This window comes from Bos grunniens, chromosome 10, assembly GCF_055505025.1.
Source record: "Bos grunniens cultivar Pamir isolate PY7600 chromosome 10, Bosgru_T2T1.0, whole genome shotgun sequence".
In the NCBI taxonomy this organism is placed as follows: domain Eukaryota; kingdom Metazoa; phylum Chordata; class Mammalia; order Artiodactyla; family Bovidae; genus Bos; species Bos grunniens.
In genome coordinates, this window is record NC_141174.1 from 56,923,567 (window position 1) to 56,940,419 (window position 16,853).

At 37.8% G+C, this 16,853-nt stretch overlaps 1 protein-coding gene across 12 annotated transcripts in view; it reads left to right on the plus strand.

Moving 5' to 3' along the window:
- USP3 (ubiquitin specific peptidase 3) overlaps positions 1-16,853 on the plus strand; it is a 137,893-nt gene that overhangs the window by 61,389 nt on the left and 59,651 nt on the right. For 8 of the 12 annotated variants that reach the window (XM_086321438.1, XM_086321429.1, XM_086321432.1 and 5 more), the window contains exons 2-3: positions 1,582-1,642; positions 5,569-5,700. In XM_086321438.1, coding sequence (XP_086177564.1) covers positions 5,672-5,700 — 29 coding nt within the window. In that variant the 5' untranslated portion in view covers positions 1,582-1,642; positions 5,569-5,671. Of the gene's footprint in view, positions 1-1,581; positions 1,643-2,602; positions 2,724-4,478; positions 4,577-5,568; positions 5,701-16,853 lie in introns of those variants that run through there. The other 4 variants (XM_086321431.1, XM_086321435.1, XM_086321433.1 and 1 more) reach the window with 3 other exon arrangements.

Here is a 16,853-nt window from a genome sequence, read left to right on the forward strand (position 1 = left end):
CTCTTTGCGATCCTATGAATTGCAGCATGCCAGGCCTCCCTGTCCATCACCAACTCCCAGAGTTCACTCAAACTCATGTCCATCAAGTCGGTGATGCCATCCAGCCATCTCATCGTCTGTCGTCCCCTTCTCCTCCTGCCCCCAATCCCTCCCAGCATCAGAGTCTTTTCCAGTGAGTCAACTCTTAGCATGAGGTGGCCTATACATGGTCATCAGTTCAGTTCAGTCACTCAGTCGTGTCCAACTCTTTGCGACCCCATGAATCACAGCACGCCAGGCCTCCCTGTCCATCACGAACTCCCGGAGTTCACTCAGACTCACGTCCATCGAGTCAGTGATGCCATCCAGCCATCTCATCCTCTGTCGTCCCCTTCTCCTCCTGCCCCCACCCTCCCAGCATCAGGGTCTTTTCCAATGAGTCAACTCTTTGCATGAGGTGGCCAAAGTACTGGAGTTTCAGCTTCAGCTGAGTCACTTTATTTCCAGTGTTGGCTAATTTTTCTTAGCAATAAGAAAGGCTGATTGTGACATATTGATTAGGCAAGACCAACATAGTAGGGATCAGATCTTGGAAGAGCTTAGTATCTTGAATTAAGACATTTGAATTTCGCTTCAACGAGTGTTTATTGAGCGTATACTGTATGCCAGGCTGCTGATTTATTATAATCCTGAGTGTTGGTGGTGCTGTCCCTCTCATGCCCCTAGGAGGCTGCCTAGTGGTTCTCAAGTAGTTGTCTCAGGGAGTCACCTGGGAAGTTACATTCCTCAAAATAGACATGTTCTTTGGTCCTTCTGTCCACACCTCAATGTAGATGTTTCTGCCCAGAGAACATGTGTATTTTGAAAAAGTTGTTTTCAGGTGATTCTTATATCCCTTCCCTTTTAAAATCACTGTTATGTTTATAGGGCTTAAAAAAATTGGATAAGTAAATAACAAGCAAAATTGTAATCGATATTTTAAAAGTTTTCATACCCTGTTTGCCTACCTCATCCCCATAATAAATACTCAAAGTAATTAATATCCTGATTATACCCTCAGCAAGAATTACATGCATTTATAATTTTAGAATTATATTTAATGCAACTGAGGCATTAATTTGGGAAGAATTGGGCTTAGTCTTCCGAATTGTATCCTCAGGCTTTGCCTCTCACTAAACAAACTGAAAATGTTGTCATTTATAGCAGCTTATGATCTGTATGGTAAAGACATGTGATTTAAAGAATTAGACTTAAAAAACATTTTTAATGAGACAATAGATTGTCCTTAACTTGTCAGAGACTATGCCGAAAGGACTAAGTAACGAAGGAGAAATGTGTTTAACTTGTGGTTACACCGTTTGAGTCGAGTCAACAGTGACCGTGAGCAGCTGCTGTGGACACGTGTTGGGATTCCTTGCCGTGTCGCTGTAATTAGGCAGCCATTCTGTGTAAATGCACTCACAAAGCGGGGATTTGTGGCCTCCGTGCACCTAAGCAGCCATGGAATTTATAACTTAATCACAGGATGTGGTATTACAGATTAGGGGAGAAACTGGGAAATAAATGACACAACTGGTATATTGTGTGTTTTTCTTTCATCAGTGTGCCGGTCCAACAAGAGCCCCTGGGTCTGTCTGACTTGTTCAAGTGTCCACTGTGGAAGGTAGGTGACATACTTCTTATTACTTAACTTCCCAACTGGCTTATTTTCAGTTTTCCTCTAAGCCTTGGTCAAAGTTTTATTGATTTGGATTTATTTAGCACCATTGTTTAATCATGGTGTGTACATACTTCTCTGTAGGGCTTCCCTCTCCTAACAGAATCCCTTTGTTCAGCGGTGGAACTGAGGAAACTCTAGTGGCTGGGGAGGGGGTGGATACTTTCTGTTGATACTCAGAAGAATTAATTTGATGATCAAGACAATCTACTAGTAATATTTGATTGACATGTGGCCAGTTTTTTTTCACCTGTTACCTACCTCATCCCTACCTTTACTGACCTTTGAATCAAATCCAAGATACCATATCATTCTTCTGAAAACAAAACAGATAAAGAATTCCCTTGAAAATGGTCTCACTGTGAAGTTCATTATTAATGGTGTTTAAGACATACCAAATATTTCACTGTTCCATTAAGACATTTTTGCTTTCTAGGGACTTAACACTTCCAAACCCGGTTCAAGCCTAAGCATGTCTTCCTAGTTCTTGGCTTCAAAATGATGTTACTTAAATATCAACTACTTTAGTAACTCTTTCTTCTAACACAAACTCAAATAAGTATCAGACTTGGTCTGCCGGGTAGTAGGCACTTTATTTCTATGGCTCTTTTAGCTTAGAAAATCTGCTTTGAATTTACTTCAGAAGTTAGTAGCTTAGCAGCAAGGGGATGGGAAATCATACTAAGTCCTACAGTCTGAAATTTATATTGTGTTTATTTGGGTGGCTTCCCCATTATTATTTGTAAACACATGCATGAACAGAGCATCTTCATTCAGTTAACGATTGATTTTTCATATTTCAGTCCTGGAATTGAGTATTTTTTTTCCATGTACACTTAAAGAGTGCTTTTGGAAAATGTTAACTACATATCTTAATTGTGGTTGTTGTGGTTTTGAAATCTCTAGGATTTGGGGAACCTGAAAATACTTTGTACAGATAACTTTTTTTAAAAAAAAAAAAGAAGAAAAGTAGAAGCACTTAAATTCTGCACTTGAAGAGACAGATTCCTCTCCTAGATTTTGAGAGGTGAGAATTATAATGCAATAAAATTTATATAGTTCTGTCCTCCAGTTGTCTCCTAGTGCTCTACAGCCAAAATCTGGAAGGTCATGTGTCAAAACAAGACCTGACAAACTCTCAAAAATTGGAGAGATGAAGGTTCTTAATAGCAAGCAACACATGGTTCTCTAAGTATCAGAAGATAAATGGAAAATTTTCCAGGCTCTGTAGGTAGTATGTTTCCAATTGCAATCAATCTTAGGTTTAGAAATTTGACATAGTTTCAGAGAAATATGATTAAGTAGATTACATAGATAATGAGAGTACCTTGCATTTGAATCTTCATTTTATACAGTTGATTGGCTGTTTTTCTTTTATCATGTAATCCTGGGTGTTGACTGCCAAGAATTCTGATTTTTTTTAGTAATTTAGATCTCTTGTCTATAGGGGAGTCTTAAATTGAATATTCTTTCAACTAGGAAATACAGTTTATCAGTAGCATATTTGAGTTATATATCTTATTGGCCATTATTACACCATACCATTTAAGTTATTTTTCCAGTTTTTGTATTGTTAAAAAATCTGTGATGTTGTATAATGACACTTTTCCTTTTTTAGACCAAATTATCTGGTTAAAATCTAAAACTGGATGAGGGAAATGTTTATTTTTATGTTAGTTTATCCATGACTGTTAACTTCTGATATATATTTGAATATTAGCCAAAACATTGCTAATCTTAATGTCATCTTTAATACACTTCTTACTTTATCACTGAAATTTATTATAGCAACCATGAAAACATCTAGTACATTTAGAGGCTACAGTATGGTTAGTAAAGAACTATATACTCTGTCCAGATTATCAGTTTTCAAAGACTTGAAAATGGTAATGCCTTTATCATTGTTCCATATTGACTTTTATGGGATTCTGAGGGTACTCATAAATATTACTGTTGTTTTTCATGACGCAGTAAAAAACACGTAAGCATAGGCATTGAGCTGATTAGATATTGAACCTATAGGGTTCCTTGGAAGTTATCTTTTAGTTAAATATTGGATGTTTTCTGATCTGTCCAGTGTGTTGTCATGAAGTTTGTTTAATGTGATGACTTTGTAAGCAGTTATGTTATTGAGATTCTGAATGGATAGTAATTAAGCATATAAAGGAAAATGCAAGTAAAATAAAACTGACATTCATTCATTCGTTCATCCATTCATGCACGCGTGCATTCTGAGCCATGGATTATAATAATAATCACCTAACAGCCCATAGGGTGTAAGTACTATTATCTCAGTTTTATAGATGAGAAACAGAAGTAGAGAAGTGAAGTAACTCACCCAAGCTTACCAGACCAGCATGTGACAAAGCCTACTTTTAAACCTAGGCTGTCTAATTTTTGAATTTATACTCTTAATCATTATTTATATTTTAAAATTCATTTTAGTCCACTTTTGTGAACAGAAGACCCTACACACAAGTCTTCATTATGTGTATTATAGTGAAAAAAAATGGGAGGAAACATGATCACATTCTGACATTAGTAGTGCCTCTGGTGCCTCTAGTTTTCCTTGGGTAGAGAGGCTGGGCTTGCTAGTTGATCCTCCTTCTGCTGTACTTAGTCACTCAGTCATGCCCGGCTCTTTGTAACCCCATGGACTGTAGCCCACCAGGCTCCCCTGTCCATGGGATTCTTCAGGAAAGAATACTAGAGTGGGTTGCCGTGCCCTCCTCTAGGGGATCTTCCCAACCCAGAAATCAAACCCAGGTCTCCCACTTTGCAGGCAGATTGTTTACTGTCTGAGCCACCAGGGAAGCCCGTGATCCTCCCTACTTACCAAAAACTATCCTGCTTACCACAAACTATCCTACTTTCTCCAAGGTAAGTGTTGTTCCTGTACAATTAAGGAACCTTATGAGAAAAATGTCACCTTAACTCTCTGAGCAGATTTTGGTACTACGTAAGCAACATTTGTTTTGACTCTTCTTAGTTTACAGTTAGGCCTTACCTTCTATAAACTGGCTGTTTGCTAGTAACTGGAAAGTTTTTGCTTTATGAAGGTCTTTAAGTAGTAGTCAGTTATGGCATTATATTGTACAGTGTTTAGGCAAAGGTATAGATGAAACTTTATTTAAATTTCATTTTGCTTTTTGTGATAAAATGATTTATTAAATCTGAGTTGCAAAGTGTTAGAAAATTTTTATGACTATAGTCAACCTTTGATTATCTTTGTCCATGTAGTAAGAAATAACAGTTTATATAAGCTTGAGATGATTTGTGTTTTGTTAGGATATCTTTTAAACAAGCCCTATTTCCATGTTAGTGGAGTGATTATTCAGGCATTCAAATAAAAGATCTGAAGCCATATTGATGAGAAAGAGATGGGAGATTATCCTGTTTCCATGTCTGACTCTCATGTTTTATATTAAGCAGAAACCCAAGCAGAGCTTGTGGCCCTGTGGGCAGTGATTGAATAAATCAGTTTACAAAGCTTGTCTTTGATAATAGCCTGAGTTGGGGGCTAGCAGCCTGAGAAAAGCTTAAAAAAGGAAAAGGCTAGCAAAAGAATCAGCAAAGGAGTTGATAGGTGGTATTAAAACCGATTTAAATAGATAGTGCCTTTCCTTGCCTGACCCTAGTCTTGTGTATAATTAAAAGTTGATTGTATGTTTGCAAAAAAGGAGCATGTTTTAAGAACTCAGCTTAATAAATCACCAAGTGATGAATGCTCTTACAGGACTGAATGTACTTTATTAGGAGGAATTCTTTCTCATTCTTATTTGATTACCATCTAATTTTATTATCATCTCCTGCTACTTTAACTTCCAAAGCAGTATTTAGATTAAAATATATTTTCATTTGATTTTTGGAAGGTATGTGAATGGCCATGCAAAAAAACATTATGAAGATGCACAAATACCCTTAACCAACCATAAGAAATCAGAAAAGCAAGAAAAAGCACAGCACACGGTGTGTATGGATTGCAGTAGCTACAGTACATACTGGTAAGTATTGATATTTTCTGAAAATGATATTCCTTTGCTATGTGTGTACAAGTGTTTGCTTGTCTTCCTGGCTCTTTCCCCTCCCCTCGTCTCTAAGCCAGTGGGGGCTGCCATCACTGCCCTCTGGACCTGTGGGGATGCACAGAGGGCTGGGGCTGTCAGGACTGCCTGTCCTTAGTCATTCAGATGTAAGCTTGCACGGCCCTTTCCACTTCTTGGCTGCCTCTTCTTCCCATCCCACTAAGCTGTAGGGAAATGAAAGGTTACTATTGTTGTTCATTATGATTTCTTTTCTTTTTCTTGTTTTGTTTTTAATTAAAGAATAACATTATAGAAATCCATGTTCCTACTGTTCCAGTTTACATCTTGTTACATAATCTTAAAATCTTCACTTCTTTGTTTAAAAAATTGTTTTGACAGTCTCTCCTGTCCAAACACAGTTCCACTCTCCTCCTCTTCTCTGTAGGTAGATGTTAAGAACTTTGCATGTAGTCTTTCAGGCTAATTCCTTTTTAAATTATTTTTTCTTTTTATGTATTTGGCTGAATCGGGCTTAGTTGCCCTGCAGCATGTGGGATCTTGGTTCTCCAACCAGGGATCGAACCCGAGTCCCCAGCATAGGTAGGCAGATTCTTAACCACTGGACCACCAGGGAAGTCCTTCAGGCTAATTTTTTTTTTTTTAAGTATCACATCCTGTAAAAGGATATTGGAGGCCTTATTCTCTCTTTGTGATACACTATGCATGTCTGTTTCATATAAATGACAGTAAAGTGAGAATTTTTCTGACTACTTAGAACAGGTTATTTAGATTACAAGTGATATTTAACAATCCACATCTATTTGGTATGCTCAGAGAGTCAGTGTATTTTACAGTTTCACTTTGGTGTGAAGCAAATCTCTTTCCTTGACTAGTAAGTTGTGAATAAGTCTTTATTGTTTTTAATCATTTTACTGAATTTGAAAGGTTTTGACATTGAAAGGAGCCCTTTGGTTTTGGTTTTGCCATACAGCCCTCGAATGCTGTGTGGCAGAAACAATACATGAAGGCAATACTGGGCAGGAATGGGGGTTTAAGGTCCAAATACTGCTTTTGATTCACGCTCTCTACTGAAGTTGTATGCTTTCTGCATCATTGGTTGACTGTTGTATTGTAGAAAGGTATCCATCAAAAGGCAGGGGGAAAGGGTCAGTGGCTTCCCAAGTTTACATTTTTACAAGTTCACGGTTATAATGCTGTGGCTGCTGAATAAACCATATTAAGATTTAGTCCTCCAGATCACTACTGTTTCAGTGATCCTTTGTGTGGACGATGTCCAGACCTGAGAGACAAGCTAGAGGCAGGCGAAAGCATCAGTGAAAGCGAAAACCTTGTGAAGATTTTCTGAACCTAGTTTATTGTTGTTTAATGCCATGAAACACTCCTTCCTACAAAAATTAAGCATTGGCCAAGGTGTTAAAGTATTTTCATTAGATTTTCCCCCTTTCCCTCAGGACACTTACATACTAGAATGACACAACCATCTAACTGACAGCACTGTGTGTTTCTGTCAAGTTGTAAGTATTTCTCCTTCAACGGCAGGAATTAAGATCATTCTGGAGGTATCTGTTGCTAAGTCATCATTGTAGGTTGTGTCAGTCTGTATGCACCAGATGTTGAGAATATTCATTCTTCTTGATATTTATTTAGCAGTGTGCGTGAGATGCTTAATGGGGAAGTTTGGAAACACAGTTGGATCTCTGTGTACAGTGGGTTTTGTTGCTATTGGTAAGATGATGAAGAAATAGTAACTCTTGAAGAAATTTAAAGAATTATCTTAGAATTTTCTTAATGGAGTAGAATTATATTTGTAGGTCTCTTTAAAAATAATAGACTATGTACTTTAACATCTTTGTATATTGCATTTTGGGGGAATACCTTTATTAACTTGGACTGGAATTTAATTTGCTTTCATTTGGTATAGGGTACTAAAGTACAAGTCATTTCATGGCTGAATTGGAATTAAGTGGTAGATCTTGAACCTTGGGGAATATACACCATGGCGGGGGCTTCTTGGCCAACTGCCAGTCTTTTGTGTGAGGTAATACAGAGCCGCAAGTGTGTGGGTATCCAGAGCTTCTGAAATGCAGGAAGGGAGCTGCAGCTGGTCACATAACCGTCTCATTTGTGGGTTTAGAACAAAATGCTAGGGAATCATTCTGCAGTTTTATACTGACAGCCTAAAAGGAATCTGTGATAGTGGTAAGCTGGTGGAGCTGTAGTTCAACATTTCTCCACACCTCTCAATGATTAAGAAACAAAAAAGGATTTCTTTTTCTGTATGGGGGGTGTGTGTACGTGTGTGTATTTTCCAATGCACCTTAGTAATTTTGCTTCAGTTTGTAGATTTTCCTTGTATATACGTTTCTTGTGGTTAGACTGATTGGTTTGCTTCAGAGATAAAATATTAGTGAATACAAATAGGTTTAACCTATTTGATTATTAGTTATTATTTTGACTGTAGCTAATGTTAAGGCTCCTTTTCCATGTGCTCTGTCCTCTGAAGAAGTTGAAACCTGCTCTGAGATCTGCAGTTCTTCTATCGTTTCTTTCCCCTTTCCATGAGTCCCTGCCCTGTCCTGTTTTTGCATATCCTTTATGAACTTATTACTGACCTGTCTGCACGCCCCTCCCCCACTCCCAAGCTCCAATCGTAGCTGGATATAATCTCTCCTAAGCTCACAGTCCCTGGGATACTTGTAGTTTCCTGCTGCATGTTAGTTATTTGTAGATGTCCTAGGGGACTTCAGGAACCATATGTCAGATCTTTGTATCATCCACAGTACTCAGTGTCTGGTGCTGAGTAGCAGTAGCTGTTTGAAAGATTTGAATTTTGTTAACTCTTTTCCAAAAGTGGTGAAGGTTATACCAAAACTATACTGCTGTACCCTGTCGATCCTCTTGGAGGACTGAGGAGCTACAGAACATTTTTCCTGAAAAAAGAGCCAAATCACAGCATATGTGAACTATTCCATTGACTTCCCAAGAGGCACGGTCTTACAGAGCAGGTCCCTTCACTTCCTATATAAACAGCACATCCAGAAGAAGCACTCATCAAGCAAGCAGAACAACATAAAGTGGGTCATGATTTCAAAAGAGGGAAACCAATGCCAGAAGGAATCATTTTGGTTTGACACAAACCCACTCTTTTAGGAGACAAATTAAAATTTTAATAAAAATGAAAATCTCAAGATTTTCACACAAGCTCAGGTGTTCAGATTATTGTGTGTAATATTTCCTCTTCCCACTCCAAATTCTCTCCCCTAGTCACTACAAATGGAACTGTATGTGGTACATATTATTGTATCAAAAAAAACCAAAAAAACAAAAATTAAATTTAGGAACTAATATTTGACTTTTTTTCCTCTTGTACTTTAGATAGAATTCATTAAGAAACATTGTCAAATCTTCAAAATAGACAAGCAGCTTGTGTAGCTCAATATCAGAAAAACAAACAACCCAATCAAAAAATGGGCAGAAGACCCAAACAGACACCTCTCCAAAGAAGACATACAGACAGCTAACAAACACATTAAAAGATGCTCAACATCACTCATAACCAGACATTTACAGTTAATAGATTTAAAATACTGAACAAGTGATTGTTGGCATCTGACATAGTCTTGTCAACTTACCACAAAACTGAATTTCTGAGGATTCAGAAGTATGAAAGGAATAGTAAAACTAAATTACTGGAATTTTTCCTTCCTGGCAAAGTAATTAATGTTTTAAAGCACTCTTTCAAACAAAGAAATATTACGAAATGTGAGTCGATTCACTTGTCTAGAAGAAAGACTTGTATTTTAGATTTTAAGCACCCATAACAAATAGCAGTTTTAATGAAAACTTATAAAAGTAAAGCTTTTATTTGTGGGCTTAAATGGATGCTGAATCATTTTCAAAGGCAGTTGTGATTAAAAAGAAGATCTTTTGTTGACCATCCTTATAAACTTTTTGGACACAGATTTTCAGTGTTGTAAAGATTAGAGAACAGGAAGAATTTTGTTTATTTAAAAACAGTATTTTGAAGTTTTATTAAAAAGAAACTTTAATTCATGGTCTGAAAACAAAAGGCTCTTAATAAGCTAGTACTTGTCTGCTTTTAACAAAGGAAATGGGTTTTCTCTGCAGGTATTCTTCTAGTTTACCAAAATTGGTTTAGTTGATGGCAATACATTAGAATTGAATAAAAGAGAATTTAAAAATAAGCTTGTTTTCTAAAAGAGTTCTTTGGATTTAACTTTTCTTGGTTTGAAATAGATGAAGTCATTGGAATATCAGCTTTGCTTGTTTTGTGGTTTGCTCTCTGTAACTATATCTATCATGATAATATCTGTCAGTATAATAAAGCTGGAGGTCAAAGTTTGCTCTGGACATCACATTATGGTATCTGTTACACAAGGGATGAAAAATAATTTAAAACTTAACGATCGATTTGTCATTGCTCTTTCTTGAGGGGTACTTTTTGCATAAATGTTTTTTATTTTCTTTGTATTAGTATTATACACAACTTACTATATAAAGATTGCTGTATAGCCAGTAGATTAAAGGACTTGTTTCTTTACTGTTGCTTAAAAAAAAAAAATCCGGTTCATTTGCATGATGACTTCCTCTTGTTTCACGAGATTGAAGATTGGTTTGGTCTGGGAGGTTTGTTAGGACTTCAAGAAAATGACGTGGAGCCTTGTGCCTTGGGTAGGTTCAACAGCACTAACAACAGGAATGGAAAAAGCTATAGAATTTTAAAGCTGAGAAAGAGTTTTCTTTGTTTTGGGTGTGACATCTGTGTCATATAATATGGTAGCAGTTGAACAATTAAAAGTGGCTGGTGGGACTGAGGAGTTGAATGTTCTGTTTTATTTTAATGATGTTTAAATTGCAACATGTATCTGGTAGCTACTGTGTCAGATAGTGCAGCCTCAAACTATTAAAATTTAACATTGATTGTACTAATATTCTGAAACTTTCAAAACCGTAAGACAAAAATCTTATAGAAACTCCAAAAAGAAAATGTCAGTTGTAAATAAGTATAACTTAAAGCCAGTCTAACCCAGGAAGATGTGTCAAAAAAAAATATGTAATTACTGAATCAGTTTCACAAGTCTGCCAACACATTCATTTTTAAAGGAAATCCCAGATTATCGTACCATTAGAAGCAAAAGTACATTTATAAATAAACAATTTCTGATTCTTAAAAACTAATAACATTGAAATAAAAGGAAACTATTAAAATAGGATGGTCCCCCTAAAAGAAAGCAAGCATCGTATGCAAATTGATGAAATACTAAAGCTGTTTCCATGAAAATCAGAAACAAGACAAATACTTCCAGTCATTACTTACATCATCACCACTGTTATTAAACATTGCTTTTGCAGTTCTAGCCATTGAAATAAGACAGAATAAGTAAATAATTGGTATAAATTTGGAAAAGAACAAATTATTTCTGCTTTCAAACTGTTTAATGCCCAGAGAACTCAGGGAGACTTTAGTAGAAAACAAGTGCAATTAGTAATTAATTTTGAAATGGTCAGTTCAGTTCAGTCACTCAGTTGTGTCTTACTCTTTGCGACCCCATGAACCGCAGCATGCCAGGCCTCCCCGTCCATCACCAACTCCCAGAGTCCACCCAAACCCACGTCCATTGAGTCGGTGATGCCATCCAACCATGTCATCCTCTGTCTGCCCTTCTCCTCCTGCCCTCAATCTTTCCCAGCATCAGGGTCTTTTCAAATAAGTCAGCTCTTGGCATCAGGTGGCCAAAGTATTAGAGTTTCAGCTTCAACATCAGGCTTTCCAATGAACACCCAGGACTGATCTCCTTTGTGATACACGATAAATATACAAAAACTAACAGGTTTCTCTTCATTAGTTAAAAATGAAAATGACGAACAAAAAAGCGTTCAATATAGGACAAAAATTACAAACTAAATCTAGGAATAAGTGTATTAAAGAAAGACACCAAAGCAAAGATATAGATCCTTTTTGAAGAAGATTTGGCATTACAAGCAGTTCCTTTCCCCCTTAAGTTTTCGCCTTCAAAAATTTTCCCTGGAGACAGGAACTGATGACCATGATGATCCTCGGACATAATGTGAACAACATCCCGAAAGATCAGAATAGCGGATATGTTGCTTTTATTCGATAAGTAAATATTCATTTGAGAACTAACCAGCTCTATGTTAGGAGTCTAGTTTTTAGTGCTGCTGCTGCTGCTGCTGCTGTGTCGCTTTAGTCGTGTCTGACTCTGTGCGACCCCATAGACGGCAGCCCACCAGGCTTCCCGTCCCTGGGATTCTCCAGGCAAGAACACTGGAGTGGGTTGCCATTTCCTTCTCCAATGCATGAAAGTGAAAAGTGAAAGTGAAGTCGCTCAGTTGTGCCCAACTCTAGCGACCCCATGGACTGCAGCCCACCAGGCTCCTCCGTCCATGGGATTCTCTAGGCAAAAGTACTGGAGTGGGGTGCCATTGCCTTGGTCTCTAAAACAATGTACTGGAACATATGGGAAGAAAATGTCAGAACTCTGAAAAAAATCTTTGGCAAATATTTTAATACACCTACTGCCAGTGGTCTGTGGACTAGATGGTTCTGCCATGAGCTACACGCAGAGAGTCCTGAATCAGCTGCGTGTGTGGTGGCCTCACCCTTGTTCACTTTTATTAGCCTTGTGCAGTATGCTGCTGTGTTTTTTGTCTGCCCAGTTACGTGGATTTACTTTATTTTACCAAAAATCAACCCTCATCAAGTGGATAAACATTTGGACAGATTTTTACGAGGGAAAAATCCTTCAAGATGAAAACAGTAATGATAGTAACACAAATACTGGTGAAAAAGGAAAAGGCAAGCTGACATACTACATTCCTACTTAGAGCTCATCAAACACATTACAAAATAAAAATCTTGGCTACCTAAATAAAAACACAGACTAATCAGATGTGATTAGGACTTCCCCTGTGGCTCAGTGGTTAAGAATCTGCCTGAAGTGCAGCAGACTCGGGTTTGATCCCTGGGTCGGGACGATCCCCTGGAGAAGGAAATGGCAACCCATTCCAATATTCTTGCCTGGAGAATTCCATGGACGGAGGAGCCTTTCAGGCTACTGTCCAGGAGATCGCAAAGAGTCGGACACAGCTGAGAGACTAACACGTTTCCCCTTCACTTTCAATCAGATCTGATAAATCGGACAAAAAGTTTACGAAACTGTATGAGATACGAATTTATATCCATTATCATTAATGTCAAACCTCATCCTATGTATATATTATACTTTGAGATACTGGTTTAACAAAAGTATTAAAGATATGGATAGCAAGACATTTTAAAAGTTTCTTTCATCTCTAGCTCATTCTTCTAAAAATTTTTTATACTATACATATATTGATTTAGATTTCCTTACATTTCTAATTAGGACAGCCATGTGTAACTGTGTTGTGGGTGGTGGATGTTCAGTTTTGTGGCTAATTTTTAAATCTCATTAGAAGCCATTGAAAATAATTTGAAAGATTTTGCCTTAATGGACAAGTGTTTCTAAAATTAGAATTTTTAAAAGGAGGTGGACCCATATTAAATTTTAGGATGAGAAAATGATTGAGCCATGCTGCATGTTTTAATTTTTGGAGAATGGGGAAATAAAGTACAGATGGGGATGACCAAGTGAGGAATACTTTTTGCCGTTAAACAGTGAATGGTGTGCTACATGGCAATGAGGGAGGGTACGGGGGTTGTTGATGTGTGGAATGAAAGCTGAAATCTAAGCGTAAAGAAGGTAACACTGAAGTGAAAGGAAAGATTGTGAGGGAAAGATGAGAGAGAAGAAAATTTAGGTAAGATCGACATTGCAGGACCATCAAATACTACAGCTTAATTCAGCTACAGCTATTTATGGATTTGACTGTAATTGTACTTAGATAGGGCAGGGACAAATATTATATGAAAAGAAATAACCAAAGTATAGGATAAACTATTAGTTGAGATGGAGGAGGAAAAATGTGGGTTTGGGGGAGGTTATAGAAATAAAAATAGAAAAGGATTAGGCATGATTTTAAATACTAGAAATTAGAAAAAAAAATCTGAAAATGTATGCTTAAGAAATCAGTGTAATGAAGAAATTGGACAATTTTGTTATTCAGTCATGTCCAACTCTTTGCGACGCCATGGACCTCAGCACACCAGGCCTCCCTGTCCATCACCAACTCCCAGCGTTTACTCAAACTCGTGTCCATGGAGTCCATAATGCCATCCAACCATCTCATCCTCTGTCATCCCATTCTCCTCCCACCTTCAATCTTTCCCAGCATCAGGGTCTTTTCCAGTGAGTCAGTTCCTCGCATCCAAAGTATTGGAGTTTCAGCTTCAGCATCAGTCCTTCCAATGAATATTCAGGATTGATTTCCTTTAGGATGGACTGCTTGGATCTCCTTGCAGTCCAAGGGACTCTCAAGAATCTTCTCCAACACCACAGTTCAAAAGCATCAGTTCTTCAGTGCTCAGCTTTCTTTATAGTCCAACTCTCACATCCATACTTGGCTACTGGAAAAATCATAGCTTTGACTAGACAGACCTTTGTTGGCAAAGTAATGTCTCTGCTTTTTAATATGCTGTCTAGGTTAGTCATAACTTTTCTTCCAAGCGTCTTTTAATTTCATGGCTGCAGTCACCATTTCAGTGATTTTGGAGCCCCCCCAAAAATAGTCTATCACTGTTTCCATTGCTTCCCCACCTATTTGCCATGAAGTGATTTTTTTTTTGCCCCCCCCCCTTTTTTTTTGGTATTAGAGTAGCAGAATTTGAAATTATTATCCACTTTTTTTTTTACCAAATTATTTAATAGTATAAATAATTGGTATTTCTTATGAAAATTTACCTGCTACCTGGTGCAAGGTGGTAAAATTATTTGCATATCTCCTGCTTTGAACAACAGTATGTATATAATACCCTACTCTACATTTAATCAGTTTATTAACTATTGGTTTAAAATACTTTAAAACTAGCATCAAGTTTGGTTCAAGGAATTTGGGTTGAGACTAATTTTTACATAGCTGAGATGATAGTATACTTTGTCTCAACATGTTATAAGTAGAGAAAGATAAGAATCTTCCTTCTTTGCCTTTTTATATCTCATTTTCTTATCTAACATCTCTTAACATGTTGTCTAATACGATTTCTTAAGTATTATATTTTGTCTTTAGTGTCCAGTTTACTTCAATTTTCTTAAGCATTTCTTTCTTTTCAGTAAATACAGAAGTAAATGTTCTCTGTATCAGACAAGTAGTCTAGTAGAGGTATAGCCCATCTTTACTTGAAGAATCACCTAAAATCACGAAATTTAAACTTGCTTTAGTATTAATTCAATAGCCTAAAAGTTGGCTGGAAGAAACACAAGCTGGAATCAAGAATGCCGGGAGAAATATCAATAACCTCAGATATGCAGATGATACCACCCTTATGGCAGAAAGTGAAGAGGAACTAAAGAGCCTCTTGATGAAAGTGAAAGTGGAGAGTGAAAAAGTTGGCTTAAAGCTCAACATTCAGAAAACGAAGATCATGGCATCTGGTCCCATCACTTCATGGGAAATAGGTGGGGAAACAGTGGAAACAGTGTCAGACTTTATTTTTCTGGGCTCCAAAATCACTGGAGATGGTGATTGCAGCCATGAAATTAAAAGACGCCACTGCTGGGCATACACACTGAGGAAACCAGAATTGAAAGAGACACGTGTACCCCAATGTTCATCACAGCACTTTATAATAGCCAGGACATGGAAGCAACCTAGATGTCCATCAGCAGATGAATGGATAAGAAAGCTGTGGTACATATACACAATGGAGTATTACTCAGCCATTAAAAAGAATACATTTGAATCAGTTCTAATGAGGTGGATGAAACTGGAGCCTATTATACAGAGTGAAGTAAGCCAGAAAGAAAAACACCAATACAGTATACTAATGCATATATATGGAATTTAGAAAGATGGTAACAATAACCCTGTATACGAGACAGCAAAAGAGACACTGATGTACGAACAGCCTTTTGGACTCTGTGGGAGAGGAAGAGGGTGGGAAGATTTGGGAGAATGGCATTGAAATATGTATAATATCATATATGAAACGAGTCACCAGTCAAGGTGCGATGCACGATACTGGATGCTTGGGGCTGGTGCACTGGGACGACCCAGAGGGATGGTATGGGGAGGGAGGAGGGAGGAGGGTTCAGGATGGGGAACACATGTATACCTGTGGCGGATTCATTTCGATATATGGCAAAACCAATACAATATTGTAAAGTTAAAAAAAAAAAAAAAGACGCTTACTCCTTGGAAGGAAAGTTATGACCAACCTAGATAGCATATTCAAAAGCAGAGACATTACTTGGCCAACAAAGGTTCGTCTAGTCAAGGCTATGGTTTTTCCTGTGGTCATGTATGGATGTGAGAGTTGGACTATGAAGAAGGCTGAGCATCAAAGAATTGATGCTTTTGAACTGTGGTGTTGGAGAAGACTCTTGAGAGTCCCTTGGACTGCAAGGAGATCCAACCAGTCCATTCTAAAGGAGATCAGCCCTGGGTGTTCTTTGGAAGGAATGATGCTAAAGCTGAAACTCCAGTACTTTGGCCACCTCATGCGAAGAGTTGACTTATTGGAAAAGACTCTGATGCTGGGAGGGATTGGGGGCAGGAGGAGAAGGGGACGACAGAGGATGAGATGGCTGGATGGCATCACTGACTCGATGGACGTGAGTCTGAATGAACTCCGAGAGTTGGTGATGGACAGGGAGGCCTGGTGTGCTGTGATTCATGGGGTCGCAAAGAGTCGGACACGACTGAGCGACTGATCTGATCTGATCTGATCTGACTTTGGTTTGTTAGACACATGAAGTCCTATTTATATGAATGAAGAGATGCCAAAACCTGCACCTCAGCTCCAGTTTCTCAGTAGAAAGAAGAAAAAGAGAACACCTTTTTATATTATTTCAGTTACATTTTGGGACCCAGGTGTATTTTCACCTTAAGACATTTAGCCCTATTTTATAACAATATTTATTCAAAATGGGACATGCCTTCCAGGTTTCTGATGCCCAGTCTAGAAGCCCTGGAACACAGCCTACAAGTTATGT